At 39.0% G+C, this 15,321-nt stretch overlaps 2 protein-coding genes across 3 annotated transcripts in view; both read right to left on the reverse strand.

The window, feature by feature from the left end:
* krtcap3 (keratinocyte associated protein 3) lies at positions 1 to 4,867 on the reverse strand. The gene is made up of 6 exons (XM_067488973.1): positions 4,728 to 4,867; positions 3,353 to 3,537; positions 2,739 to 2,798; positions 2,426 to 2,623; positions 2,113 to 2,247; positions 1 to 1,809 (listed from the first exon to the last, which is right to left on the reverse strand). The coding sequence occupies exons 1-6, from the start codon at positions 4,738 to 4,740 to the stop codon at positions 1,738 to 1,740; spliced, it is 663 nt and encodes a 220-aa protein (XP_067345074.1). The 5' UTR covers positions 4,741 to 4,867; the 3' UTR covers positions 1 to 1,737.
* The window catches only part of LOC137105998 (nuclear receptor-binding protein-like), an 11,509-nt gene continuing 915 nt past the window's right edge, over positions 4,728 to 15,321 (reverse strand). Inside the window, exons 3-18 of one of the 2 annotated variants that reach the window (XM_067488947.1) lie at positions 15,192 to 15,314; positions 14,237 to 14,338; positions 14,001 to 14,090; positions 13,817 to 13,857; positions 13,585 to 13,679; positions 13,039 to 13,122; positions 12,309 to 12,367; positions 12,132 to 12,230; positions 11,868 to 12,000; positions 11,689 to 11,776; positions 11,388 to 11,438; positions 10,922 to 11,057; positions 10,585 to 10,638; positions 10,345 to 10,408; positions 7,378 to 7,433; positions 4,728 to 6,982 (exon numbers count right to left, since the gene is read on the reverse strand). In XM_067488947.1, coding sequence (XP_067345048.1) covers positions 6,923 to 6,982; positions 7,378 to 7,433; positions 10,345 to 10,408; positions 10,585 to 10,638; positions 10,922 to 11,057; positions 11,388 to 11,438; positions 11,689 to 11,776; positions 11,868 to 12,000; positions 12,132 to 12,230; positions 12,309 to 12,367; positions 13,039 to 13,122; positions 13,585 to 13,679; positions 13,817 to 13,857; positions 14,001 to 14,090; positions 14,237 to 14,338; positions 15,192 to 15,314 — 1,335 coding nt within the window. In that variant the 3' untranslated portion in view covers positions 4,728 to 6,922. The remainder of the gene's footprint in view (positions 6,983 to 7,377; positions 7,434 to 10,344; positions 10,409 to 10,584; positions 10,639 to 10,921; positions 11,058 to 11,387; positions 11,439 to 11,688; positions 11,777 to 11,867; positions 12,001 to 12,131; positions 12,231 to 12,308; positions 12,368 to 13,038; positions 13,123 to 13,584; positions 13,680 to 13,816; positions 13,858 to 14,000; positions 14,091 to 14,236; positions 14,339 to 15,191; positions 15,315 to 15,321) is intronic. The other variant, XM_067488959.1, reaches the window with a different exon arrangement.

A 15,321-nucleotide genomic window follows, 5' to 3' on the forward strand; every position in this document is an offset into this window, starting at 1 on the left:
TTAAAATATCTCATATGACATTTATTTATCCTGTTACAAATAAAACAGTTTGTCTGCAATACCAACACACATACTCATATTCACCTTGTGATTGAAATACAATTCAGGAGTGAGACATCAACGCCATGCTGACTAAAATGACCACACAGGCTTGTTGTGATTGTATCAGTCAACCCTATGTCAATATTTATCCCTTACAGCTTCAGGATTAGCACTGCATGCTATGATTCCCTTCCACATGACTGAGCATGGCCCTAGATTAACAGTTTCATGGTTGATATGATCTGATCCTCTGTGTCATTGAGTGGTGGTGGGAGGGGGATCTGTGTCAGCTGAGGCTGCTGGCCCACATACGGGTTTAACCTCTCCATATGACCCCACTTGACATTTCTCCACAGTGTACAAAGGCATTCAATCAATTCCTAAATGCTGCAGTCTGGTTTATTCTAACTTCAGGGGTTCAGAGCATCATTCCTCTTCATATCCCCACTGAACCGTTTTAGAATAAAGTGTCCGTTTTGAGACCTAGCATTAATCTGGGGCCACGTAGAAAAACAAAAATTGGGTTGACCAACCCATTGTTTCTTCTGAGGTTTTTCATTTTGTCATATCTTACTACAAACAACATTTACAAAACCTGGTAAACATACTGTGCTGGTTGATTTAATTTCTCTGGAGTGTATGAACCTTCAATTTTCACGTAGCTTTGCAAACATTTTCTATAAAGTACATATTTTTTTCTAATTTATTAAATGTAGCACAATAGTAAAAATAATTATGTGGTTAAAGAAAAACCAACATAAAAAAAAGTTAAACATAACATGTATCTGTGGTGGGAACTAAATATTTCATTAACTGCACAGGTCTTTACAATTACCTAATAACACCAACTCTTTTCTAATTTAGTTTGAAGCCCAATATTGTGTCTGAATAGCATTAAACAAATGTTTGTACAGATGCATCACACAATTGACATGACATTGATTAATTATGATTTATCAATGTGCATAAGTAACTAACATTACTCAGTTAAAGTTGTATAAGGTTTAGGTAATCATGAATGAATATGATTTGTTGAATGCAGCTCAGGCGCAGTAGAATCTGGACAAATAGTAAAATATTATATCCATTTAGCATAAAATCCACTTTGCTAAAATGTGAAATGACTTTAAACAAGCTAAACTATGCGTAAATTCCGCTAAAATATACATATTGATCTAGACATAAAAAAGTACTCCATGAATAACTTTATACTGTATGATGAACATCGCTGTGGTATATTCGGTACTAGTGAATGCGAACAGCTCATAAAAGGATGCTAAGAGAACCTAAAGGAACATTAGTATCTTACTGCAGCAGCCACACATGTATGTGCACAATTAAATGCCAATATCCGCACAAAAATCATCTGCACTTTTAAATAGACCTACTGAAACGGTCAATTAATTTACCATCAGGTGCAGATACATTGGATTGAATTTTCATTCCGCTCAAAGCTTTAGATAAAAGATAAACAGTTCGGTTGATAAATAAAAGCAGATGCAGCCATTTGGTAACTGATCTCTGCATTAAGATGAGTGTCTCCGTGACTCCACGAGTAAGAACAAGTCTCTTTGAGCTTATTCCGCAGATGACAGCGTGGCAAAATCTAGAAGTCCGAACGTAAGTGCGGTAACACATTTAGTGATTCTGTTGTGCCTGTACCATGGAGTAGTTTATTTCCTGCCTTTTGTTCATTTAGGCTTCAGGGTCAGTGCGCTGTCCAATCAAACGCTGGCTGTGGGGAGAGCACCCGGCCTCTTCCTCCAACTGGAACAGAGAATGGGGAATAAAGAGAGGAGTATACATGGTTGCAGTCCATCACAGAGTGAACCTGTTCTAGTTTCATCTTATTTAAACGTAAAAGTACCAGCCCTTGAAAAAGACTTTGTTAATTGCAATGCGATTTTTACCTGGTGAATTAAAAAAAAAACTGATCATGAGTATTTGAGTGTATTGTCTTTGTATACTGAAGAACAAAATATGGATCAGGTGGGTGTAGAAGTGTGTTTGACTAGGACTGAGCGGGCACGTCAGACACCGAGTCAGACAGACGTAGACAAAGGCACACACCTGTTCTTTGATGTAGCTGTTTCCACAGGGAGCCAGCCCTCTGAGAGCCAGTCCGACGATGAAGCACCACACAGACAGTCCAGCCTCAGCTGCTGACAGCACACCACAAGGGATCCACAGTGCCAGCGTGGTGTCCTGCAAGACAGGATATGGGGTCAGCAACGCATTTATGAAATTTCAGGCCTCCGCAGTTGCAGCTTTAACTGTCGGGCGAAGACCAACGTGGGGACATACAGAAGGAATAGTGCACAAGGGTGGAGCTAGGTGGAAGTTTTTCAAAGAAAAGCAAATTAAGAGTAAGGTTAAAACTCACATAGATTCGTGTCGTATCGAACGGGCACTGGGCACCGATAGGTGACCGAGCGCTGACGGGCACCTGCGTGTCGTTGCATCCCAGCATCAAACTCTGCCCGTTGTGGGCCACAGTGATACTGATGGCCAAGAGGAGCCCAGTGCAGCATGCTGCTGAGAGCAGGGCATTCAGGAATGACACGATCAGCAGTCCTATTTGCTGAAGACACAGGGACACCATGTAAAAACAGATGAGTGGCGGCAATGACCGAGCAGACACAGAATGAGCGTCCGATGTCTTCATAGCGCTGATCGAAAACAAATTCATCTCTTACCAGTTTTAACGTGTGAAGGTTTCTTGACATCACAATTGCAATAATCCCAGTAGCAATGCTCTGTGAGATGCAAATGACAAAAGGATTGTTTCTGTTTACCTTTGCATGAAATAAAGTTTATTAAATGATGTGCATTTGCAAGGAGTAACAGTGGCTCCACGTGAGGCAGGAAACAAAAAAAATCAAATAGATTAATAGACACTAATAGATTTGGAAAGACAGTGAGAGTCTAAGGTTAGTTTGCTTTATTGTATTACCCGTATAACCTGCAATCTCTCACATAGAGTACGCAGAACAAATATGACATTAACACCATCTCATCATCAACAACTGGCAGTTTATCTGAGAGCACACATAATGAAGCCTGCCCCACGGCGACTAGTGACGGGTTCAAAAAACCAGCTTCCTTTAAATGGGCAGGTTCAGACTTGATCGTGGGGAAAAATACACAACACTATAACTATACTACAGGAGCAAGTCACATTTGATACCTGATACTGATACGAAAGTGAATTTAGGATCGGCTTGTTTAATGAAACATCAGCTTTGAAGTAAAAGGTGCGTAGTTTCTTCGTCTGGACAAAGCATGAATAATCTCCAAACCAGTGACTCACCAGCAGGCCGGAGGTGACCGAGATAATGTTGGCAACGGTGTATTCAGTGGAGATATTGTGGCTGGGTTTAGAAATGTGGCGGAGGACATTGCCATGGACAATAGCCCCAAGGATGAAGTTAATATGGCCGACCAGGATGAGAGCTAACCCCTTTTTCATCAGCCTTCTCGGCCCTTTGTTCTTTTCTAGAGGACAGAAAGAAACAAATTACTCAATACTTCCAAAATGGCAAAGAGCGTAAGCTTGACACTGGTTGCTTATTGGGTTTCTACAAATTCTGCATAATGTGTTTTTACATGATTTCTGCTAACACAACATGACATAGGAGAATATACATCCATCCCGTGCTATAACACAACCCTGTTTGTTTTCCAATTATCCCTGCACTACACACGGCTCCACCAGCTTCTGATTGGATGAACACACCTGATCCAGGTGATCAACGGTAGGAAGTGCAGGTGTGCATCACTTGAGGAGCATAGGTTAGTCACCCCTGGGCTAAAGGATGCAGATATCATTAGTTAAGTTTAAAATATCGGACTTTTTAACTTTAAAGAAAAGAAAACTATTGAAACTATTGAATTATTTGTACTAAATCGTTATACGCCAATTATTCAACCTGTCTGTCTGTAGGAGGCACTGTGCATTCGTAGGTTACAGCACCTGCCTTGTAAACAGGAGAGCTTGGGTTAAAATCCCACCAGTGCCTCAAAGCCAGACAAAATACTTAGGGATGGATCAGTGGTAGAGCATTGGGTTGGGATGCAGAAGGCCGCGGGTTCACATTTTGTACATCTGGGCAAATAATCCAGAAGTTCCAAAACAATGAAAACGTGTAATTAAAAAAGGACACAGTCTCTAAATATGCCTTTGCATTTTGTTGAGTGTTACAGGAACAAATAATAAATAATATGGTATAATAAATAAATAATACTATAAATTTGTTAATATTTACTATATACATTTTTTTTCTAACTAAGACACCAGAGATCTTTTCTGGAAAAGTTACTACATATGGATACAGACATGTAGCCTGTGTGTTACTTGCGTATTTGCATACAAAGGCCACACTTTGCGCTTTGGGCACAAGTAACTGTTTTACATCATTATAATCAGTCAGTTTCTCAGTGAGTCATTTTCTCTGAGAATAAACGACTCAAGACTCTATTCTGCACACACTAAAATCACATGTGCACCGCTTAAAAAAAAAAAAAAAGAAAAAGAAACCCCATAAAAAGAAACCCCATACATGCAGGCCTGTGGTCAGTTACGCCCGTGGAGGGAAATCCATGACGGACACAAGCGTTTCACTTTAAAAACCGAAAGCGACGTGTTTTCCCTCCCAAGCACAATGTGCCACCGGAGACTCACTCACCAAACGTGCACATCGCTCCGCTCGCTCAGATGTTTTCCGTTGTACAGGTTTCTTTACCCACGTTTCGAGTAACTGTTCAATACACAAAAGCAGAAACTCCAAACCACACACGTCCCTCTGTCCACTTCCTGTTTGACGTCACCAAAGTCACCTGTGCATTACCTGCCGCTTGCTGGACGCTGAGGGGCGCAACAGTCATTTTAAAGTTATTTTTGTTATTCATCCAACACTTCATCAATCAAAAACACGTGGAACTAAATTACAGTGCTTTTGGCTAAAAAAAACAAAACCAAAAACGATAGACTGGAAAACTTCACACTTTTATTTGAAAGAAGTTATATTTTGCAGATTTTTGTCAGGCCACATGTCTGAGTTAAGACACACACACCCAATGACATTCGTGCCATATATAAAATCTCACACAAGATGTCACATTCAACTATGAAAAGCTCACAGGCTCAGGTCACCCATCCTGTACATATATTTCAATCAGTTTAAACAGCACCCATCATTTGGGTGAGAAAGACCCTAACAGAGGGAGAGGGAGACCGTTGGTCAGTACAAAACTGCTCTGGTGGTCACATTTCTTGGTTTTTACCACTTCTCTATACAAGGAGTGGTGCATTTACATTCTACTGCTTGACGTCAAAACGTATCAATGGAAAATAAATCTCAGCAATTCACATACGAAGAAACAAAACGTAAACAATGCAATTTGCTGGACTACATGTTATGTAGCGCAAAATGCAACCTGAAGTACAAATGTTACCTGAATACATTTAAAAAGATTCCAGATATACTCCAGCGGAGATGATTGAATTAAAGAAATGTCGCTCGTGAGGTACCCGGTTTTTAATATTGTAACTCAACAACCAGCAACAGAGGAAAGCTCTGTCTGAAAGCTCACACAGCAGCCTTCAATTAAACTGGCAGAATGATGATAAGGCAAGAATAGTTTATATAAAATATCAGGACAAGTCATGTTATTGTATCAAAACAGTATCTGTTTTGTTTCTGTACAAATCGAGGATGTCACATTCTTTACTGCCTGTCTAATAATTTTGAAATGTGTCAGCTTTAAAGCACAGTGCTAACAGTAGTCCACAAAGAGCCCCGAGCCAAAATGTCACAAAAAGGTGACTCCCTGATATCAATGCAAGTTGAAGCACGACTTGCATGTTGTAGTAGTTCGGGAGCCTCTGCTCCCTGAAGGATGATGTCAATCAACTCAGGCACAGTTTTATAAAATTAACACTCAAGCAATACAAGCAAGTCATGTACTTCCCCAGATGCTCAACAATGTGGTTAGTAAACAAAATAAGCAAATCACATATTATGCTCCAACATGAAACTTTCACATATTAGGAAACGGCTGTGTCTTCCTTCTGTAGCGTTTGGCAACCAGTACACGTCTCATAAGAATGGATGTAAAAGGCAGAGTAGTACGTGTGAAGGCAACATGCAGCAAATGGTTTAAATATTAAAAATCATACAAAAACTAACCGAAATGAGAATTTTAAAGCATGTACATAGGTCCACAAGAAGTCAAAGGGTAATGTTGGGGGGGGAGGGGGGTTCAGTAACACTCAATTCACAGTATGACGAGGTAAACAAGTAACCATCTTCTACAGAGCTTGCCCACCAAAGAAAGGATTTGCAGTAATGAATGTACAATACATTTTCTGCCAGTGTGAAAGAGAATTTGAAAAATATTAACTAGTTTAACAACAAGCACCCAGTGTGTGAAACATGTGAAGTCAGGATCCAGAATGAATGGGGTGTGTTATTTTGTAACCTTTGGTTTGGGCGGCCATTAATTGCTCAAATTATTGGGATATAATGGTTACGTTGGTGGTCAAAAAGTGTGATCATTTTAATTCAATAAAACTGCGTTGACGGCCAAGTTAGTAAGACCAAGGGAGATTTACCTTTTCATTTAACGTAACAGCAGGCTCACTGAAAATAATACAACGTCTGTACTACAGTGTGTTTGAATGCTTCTTTGGAGAAGCAAGGCTTTTATGTTCAAGTATCTGAGTGCTTCCAGGAAGCGGTAATCACGGATACCAAGGAAAATCCTTCACTTTTGGTCTCACTGTCAAATAGTATAAAAGACAGGGAAAGCGACGATAAGCAGTGTCAGTGTTGCGTAATGACTTGGCGAAACAGTGACATGTCAGTCAGAGGAATCATGGCTAGTTAAGGCCTTGGCTGAAGGTTTCTTCTAATAGAGAGGTGATCTTGTTTTGGTCCGCCTGTGAAGATAAAAACACATTTTCACCAATAATAAAGATAAACAGTTACATAAGTAGATCCACAGCTCAACGCTACAGTTAAGACACAAACACGTAAGATATAAAATGGTTTTATGTGTATTCTATGAAATACATTAAGAGGATGGAGCCGTTAAAAATAAAGTCACATATACTCTCACCCACGGAGAAGTGTAGTGACTCAAACATTAGAGAGGATTTGAGTGCATCCTTACCAAGTGAGTGGGCACCAGGGTAGGTATGTAACAGTAAATGGAGGGGAGGGTGTTTATGGAATGGAGCCTGTGTGGGTGCCTGTGTAGTCACCTGACCTTTCACATTATGGAACAGAACTAGCTCACTCATCAGCAGACACACACACATGCAGACACACCCACCTCACTGATTAAGCCCAGCTGCACCAACTCTTCAGCCAACTCTTGAACATTTTCATCTGAAACACACATCAGCAATGTTAGAAATAAGGGTTCACAGAGCTGATATGAACCTTGCCAGTCACTGTTGCCCCAGGTGTAATGCAAATAACTTAACAAACACACCTGACACCAAATAAAAGATCAGGTTTAGGCTAAATACCAGATTAGAAATATGGTCAAGATCCTGCTAAAAAAAAAAAGAAAAAGGAAAAAAAAAAACTGCTCTTTCTTGAAATGTGAGATCCAGCAGAGATTCCAGAACGGGACTTATCTGGCAGGAAAATGAAAAAAGCAACATGTTTCAACCAGCATTAGACCATGATCTGTTAACACATGTTAGCTTTTTAAATGCTCCTCTTTAGCCTCGCTATTAAAGACTTAACGACTTACTGAGAGGCCCCCCCCCCCTTAATTTTGAAAATGTTTTAATGAGCCATGTACTGTATTCATCCTACAACCTGATTTACCTCTAGCTGTGCTTAAAATATAGGTAGAAATCCAGGCAAAGATAAAGATGTCTCTAGAAACTGTATCAAAAATCACTGTAGCAATGCAGCTATGCAATTTTCTGTTTGATAAAATGACTCCTACTCAAACTGTGCGATGTCTCTGACTTTTTACATTACACAAAAGAGCTATAAGTGAGCCGTATACTTACAGCAAACTAAACTAAAAGTGACCTGCAAAGAGCATCAACATAGGTTCAACATAAATGTATGTTTTTCCTCAGTTTGGAAAAAGTAAGAAAATAAAAACTAGCTTCTGCACTGCACACAGTTCATTTCAGTCTGTGGCCTCTTGTTCTAAACAATGGACAGTGCCAATGTTTTACTTTTTCTTTTGATACCAGCACAAATTAGGACATTCTTTGGGCCCCTGTGAGCAGAGGACCTGTCAGGCTCGAGTGATCTTTAATAATCTAGCTGTCAATTTACAACTAAAGCAGGAATGTGGCTTTAACAGAAACAAGCGGAGGAGATGAAGCATCCAACAACTTTGACATTAAGGAAAGACAAACACCAAGAGCAAGACAGATATTAGAGCTTAGGGAGACTCTTCTTCGCTTGACTGCATCTTGTCTAAATTAAAATCATCTAAAATAATAAGCTAATCTTTAACTTTGAGGAAAAGAAATGCACTTTAGGTGGAGTGTAGGGAGTGCCACAACAGTCAGTGTGCCTTTGGACTTTGGTGTGCTGATAGCTAATGTTTTGAAAAGAATATCCTCTGCTATCAGCAGGAGGGAGGGTTTACAAAGATGACAGTGTGTGTCTATGAGACTGATTAGTGTGTGCGTGGGTGTGCAGGGATGCAAACGTACAGTACGTGAGCATGTGGAATTAGGGTGCAACAGAAGACACATGACGTGTGAAACAGTGCAAGAGCAGACGAGATGAAGTGTCAAGTGAACGTATGTGAGAGTTTATTTTAATGTGTGTGTGTGTGTGAGAATGAGAGACAGGGAGATAAAAGCCTGGGAAAAGATGGTCTGATCTTGACAGAGGAGGTGACAGCTGTCAGCTGCAGCCACGGCATTCCCCACACGCCTGCAACATCGTACATGCCGACCACACCTGTGTGTACATGTGCACAGTGGATCACACGCTCTATATTATTCTGACCAGTGCAACAGTTGTGCCGTATGTTATTTTCTCATTTGGTGCTCGTGGCTTTTCTTAATGTAGAGATCACTGTGTTAAAACCTGTTGTGTCCTCCTAGACTTGTACAGCACAGTGGTGCAGAGATTTTTTTGTTTCTACAACTTGCTCACAGTTGTAATTATTTCACATCGCTTAGTACGTTTTGGAGCATTCCCATACACTGTGTTTCATAATGATATCTACATAAAGCACTGGGCAAAGCAGAGTTTTTGAACCCAGGTCACATTTCTACTTGTTACTTCACTGTTGTGATGTCAGGTATTCATATTACTTTATCACCATGGCTGTTACCATGGTAGAATGAAATACAGAAGAGGGGCACGGTAATAATGGACTTATAAAAAGGGATTTAAAGCAACATGCGCCGATACTGCTTAGTCTGAGGGAGCCATGGCGAACTGTGATCCTACACCACAAGAGGGCTTTGGTGTATGATCCTTGTCGTACACGTGGATTCTTTGAAATGAGTCTTCTTGGAGCACAGAGAACTGATTTTAATGTCTGAAAAGTGCTATAATATGGGACCTTTATACTGCAACAAATTTGTCTCAAATAGAAAGAGCGAGGATTTCATGACACATAAGCGACAGTGTGTCGCCCAGACTAAAATAGTCTTGCATGCAGCATACTGTGACGCCATCTGAGTTTCGAGCTCTCTAGAATGTCACGCTCACTTTCTCACATGCCTTAGTGAGTACATATGGAAACACATACACAGAGAGGAAATTTCCCTAAAGTATTCTGATTCTGATATTCCAGTAGTACATTAAAAAAAAAAAAAAACCTGTGTGCGTTCTGTAATCCAGACACAACCTCAACAGTTATAATCACCTCTAGTTAAATGGTCACAACTAATTCTGAACTTGAACACTATTTCCAAGCTTAAAACTTCAAAGGGCAAGATGGATGACATGATGACAGGTCTTGATACTCTGAAGACGGTTCATTGTCACGCATAGAAATCAACACACAACATTTTTTCACTGCCCTCATAGATTAAATACAGCGCGTCTTTTTAAACACACGTGTTGACACCAACAATATCAAATGATATGAATGTCTTTTTTGCAGAAGCCACTTTGACGTTGGCTGGTCTGTAATCTAGAAACATTCTCTCCCATTTTGTTTTGTCTAAATCCATCTTTTATCTGAAAGCTCGTTAATGATGTATCAACTGTGCCCTCTTTAACAATGAGAGAGCTGGGTGGAAATGAAGTATGAGTGAGTCTGTGTGGTACAGAAGTGATGAAAGAAAGTTGATCTTACGAGGTAACATGTCACAGCTTAGATGTCTATTTAGTTTGTCCTCCAGTTTCAGCAGTAAAGTTAGCTAAAAGGGGAAAAAACAGAGAGAAATTAGTTTACAACTTCTTTTGAACTTTTCAACTTCCCTAGGAGTTGGAGATAAACAGCTAGAGTCAGGTTACCAGTCTATGATGGGAACATACTGTAAATGTTGCATTTAGAGGATAATTAATCAATGTATAAATGTGATGACAGACTTACATGATACTTTGCTCCCTCCTCAACAGATTCAACATTGCACTGCATTTGAATGACCTGTAAAAGAAGTTTAGAAATCTAAATATGAGTAATTCTTTACTTTAGTGCTTCAGCAAATGTGCATTGTTCACCTTGATCTATTGATTTGTCATTTAAATAAAAAAATGTTAGCACTGAGAGAACTGGTCTGTATTGTTTTGTAAGTGTTTTTATTTGACCATCTATATAAAGCACTTTTGTCAGCTCCATAAATAAAGTTGAACTGAGTCTGACAGATCATTGTGATTGTAGCGTCTTCTTCTTCTTCTTTTTTTAAAGTGACGTGAAATTTGACACGTACCCTCCGTGTCTCAAGCTCTGCAGGTTCAGGAGTGGGGGATTTGACCAATGGGATAACAACAGGAGATTGAATGGTCTCTTGCTGAGGCTGCTGAGGACAGGGGAGCCCGAATGCTGTCATTGGATAAATGCCATTCCTGACCAAAGAAAGACGTGGAGTATTGAAAGAAAGAAGTAAGAAGACATGGGGATGGCAATACAGTTTAATTGTTTATAAGTTAAAAAAAAAAATCAATCCGTTAAAATGTTTACAGACAGATAATTGTCATTCAAATTAGTTTTAGAGTGTGTACAATCAGGAAGAGAAAGATTTTAGTAAAAAAAATGGCAACTGGCCACATAATCCACTACTGCCCTCATGTGGCTGTATCCTGTTTTATCTTTGGGGATTTACAAAGCTAAATGCTCATTATAAAAACGGGGCTGGCACAGATCCTTCCTGTACACAACATGGCTTTGCTTCTTACCTCACATCCTCTAGAAATTTATCAAGCTCCAAAGCAGGAAATTGCGAAAGCCTGCAGGAAAAAAAAGGAAATGGACTTGATCATACTGTTTTACTGCTCCTAGGACTCCATTGAAGTGTGTACTGAGTCAATAAAGAATTTAAACCAACATTCTCAGGCTCTTTTCATTGCCATTAATGAAAAATACAATATAACTATTTCATTATTGATAAAATAATAAAGACTGGTAATGACAGTTGTTATTCCTGCTCTATCTGCACATACTACCACTTCAACATGGACACAGGTGTCTGGCTCTTACTTGAATTGAACATCCTTTGTCTCAGCGATGACTAGGTTGGGGTCCAGGTTCTTTGTAATCTCTTCCAGCGCATTCTCGGGGTACATGTCTGCATATTTATAAGTCATTTGAGGTTGATTAAATAGGACTGAATTGTACTTGGCTAATTGCTCGTAGCGCGTTACGTTTAAAAGACTCACGTTGGTGACTGACAATAGAGTGTGCAGCAAGCAGTTTTAGCTGTGGCACTTCAAACAGAGCCTGGTTAAACAGCAGCTCTCGAGCTGTAGGCCTTGTGCTAGGATCACTATCGAGGCACTTCTGGATTAGCTCCTAGAAGAACAAACATCTGGGTCACACTTTCGAAAATTAAGCGACAAAAAGACAAAACACGCCAAGATCAATCTGGTACAATCCTTAGAGATACTTATGAACATGCAGACAATCTATTCTCTGCATCTTACCCTCTGAAGTGGATCCTCCAGTGACTGTATGGCGTTGTGAATGGCCTCCTGAGAAACATAGGAGGACTCTCCATTCCCCTGGATCTCCAGGAGTGCCATCTGCAACACACCAACACAAATGTAACATATTGTTTTGGGCTCATGCCACTCTATTACAAATTACGGATTCCATCTCACCTCTAAGGCACACATGCCAAATGAGTAGATGTCTACAGCTGTGGTGACATCATCAACAGCTACAAGAGGCAAAAGCAAAAGACAAAAACAAAAATAAAAAAATAAAAATAAAAAATTGAATACATGTGATATCCAGCAGCAGGTCTGTGATCTCAAGTTTGAAAAGGAATTGTTGAATTTACTGTGTCAAGACAAAAATATATTTAAGTTTTGCCATATTTTGATATATGAAAGGGCTTCTGCACAAAAAAATAATAATGTATGTTTACCATAATAGCATACCAAAAATCATATGGCATTGATAATGTATGGAAATGCCAGCAAAGATCTGAAAGGTGAGCAACTTGCAACTGGACTTTCACTACACATTTCATTTGCTGCTAAATCCTGCTTTACTTAACAGAAAACAATGGATATGAATTATCCTAAAACTATTTGAAGCCAAATCATCTGAAGAGTCATATGACCCGCAATCCTTTTTTTATCCCTCATTGTCACAGCATTTTATATCTTTAGGGCTCCGTTTAAATGGTACCCTGTCCTTATAACTTATATAATAATTAAATTAGAAATTATACACTTTATATGGCTGAGATTAAAACAGTGCATATTCCTTAAAAAAAGATTGTTGAACATATGTTAAAAATACTCTTTAATATATTTGTTTCATACAATTCACTAGACTATAAAAACTAATGGCAACAGAAATGACATCAAGTTTGATGTTTACCTCCATATTCTGGAGCAAAGAAGTGCAGGTTTTTCTGTTCCTCGTGACACGTCTTCACATGGTTGTTGATGGTGTCTGGAGCAACTGCAGATAAGAAGAGTAGGAGAAGCATGAAGATACACACAAATAAGCAGAGAGAGAGGCAAGAAAAAAAGTTTGTGCCAAAGACAAGAAGAAGGGACTATGTGGGAATTCTGGTATTACATTTACACTGGATACACCACCATGTGGAATTTTTAGAAGCTGCTTCTATTCATAACAGTGGAGTGTAAAGGAAAAGTTGTAGCTGAATTTATTTGTATACACTCACACACATCAGTGGTTTTCCTAACTTTTTTGATTTGACTTTTAAATCCTGATGGTTAAAGTGTAAATGAGAGTGTAACTTTTGCATATACATCACCTTTATTGTGGGATCATTGAAAATTACCATAAAATTATTTTAACTTTTCTGTCTTTAAATCTATAATTCATAATCATGTGACTCCACCAACAGCGCTCCAGCCCTAATGAACATGCGGGAATGAAACTCCTGTAATTCTATACCTGATCCAATCTTGATGAGCCCGTTGTGCTGAATGAAGATAGTGTCACAGGTCAAATTGCCATGGATGATGGGTGGGTCACATGAGTGAAGATAACTGCAGAAAAAACGAAAGAGGATACAAAAGACATTTAAAAGTGCATTAAAGTAAAAAAAATGCGTTATTATTTTCCATGTGTGCACTTAGCTGGGAAAAGAATGACTGAATTTAACACGTCTGAAAGTGAAACCAACCTGAGAGCAGACAGGATCTGTGTGCACCACCTCTTCCAAGCCTAAAAAAAAATAAATCATGAAACTTATCAGAACATTTTTTCAAAAGTATAAAGCATATTTAAACTGTTCCTCGTTTAAAAAATGTTTTCAAACAGTATATTTTTTTCCATTTTAAATACATTTACATTCAGTCATTTATTACCTTTTCATTCATAGTCTTGTGATTCTTCTTTGTCTTTTTTAGAAACTGCTTCAGGCTTCCTGATGACATATATTCAGTTATGAAAATAACCTGAGGGAGGTGAAAAAATGTCAGGACAACGTATGCAAAGACATCATTCACATGGAAAATAAGAACAAGAATATTGATTTTGTTTTATAACTTTTGAAAAGTTGATCATATTTACGGAGGTGACAGACAGAAGACCTAAGACTCACCCGGGCCCGGTTCTCCTTTGTGTCAGCCCAGTACTTGTGAAACTTGACAATATTTGCATGTTCCAAATGGATCAGTTTGTCAAATACTGCATTTACCTTTTCCTAAAAACAAGCAAAACATACATAAAGCAAATGTATAAATTCAGTTTTGTCACTGATAAAATGACAGAATCTGTCCTGAACTCGGTTTAATGATACGGCCCCAGTTCTCCACATTTTGAGTTACTGCAGAAGTTAAGTGACTTGGTCTCTGACATTGTTGTGTCAATAGTATAAGATTTTGGAGATATTACTCGTGAAAATTATAAAGAATGATTGGACACTCAGAAAAGCATTGTCAAACATTTGGTCAACAGACCAAAGGGTCTTATCTGGTACTGCATATGTACTGTAGCACAAAGGGGTTAAAAATAACTTAATTCTGGCTGCGTGGGGGGTCATCAACACAGTGCATCGCCACTTGCTGCACATGTGCCTTCATAGCCACACAGCAGTCAGAGGCCGCATTTATTTTAATGTTGAAGCTAATCTGTATACCAACGATAAAGACCAACAACATCGCCTTACTGACTCCCCAGATCTGTAAGAGGGGAGCTCTTTGAATACACTGGCATTTTTTAAAATCTTTTAGTCTGCAGTGATTTTCCCCACTACTAGTTTCTATATACGATATTACAATTACGTCTTATCCATCTGACCTTTATAATTTCTATGCGGTACACAAAGACTAACAGAAAGAAGCAAGAGTTTTATTTTACACTACGTTTTACATTTTGAGGTGAACAATTCACCACTTATTCGATTGGACTGGAGTTAACAGAGAAAAAGTTTTTATTTTTTTTTTTTTTTTGTCCCGGTGTGTACTCAATAAGGACAAGCCAATGTAGCAATCAATGCATAATCTCCAAAACCATCTTTTGCGTTTTTATTCCTAAACTATATCTTTGGGCCTCACCTCCAACAGTTTGACATTCTTCCTCGCTGAAATCATTACTTCATTCCAAACTACTTCCACTCCTTCTTCTGTATCCATAGCCAAATATGCAGCATCTATTCCCGGCACACTACACTGATTGACCTACATT

This window comes from Channa argus, chromosome 2 (assembly GCF_033026475.1).
Source record: "Channa argus isolate prfri chromosome 2, Channa argus male v1.0, whole genome shotgun sequence".
Classification (NCBI taxonomy): domain Eukaryota; kingdom Metazoa; phylum Chordata; class Actinopteri; order Anabantiformes; family Channidae; genus Channa; species Channa argus.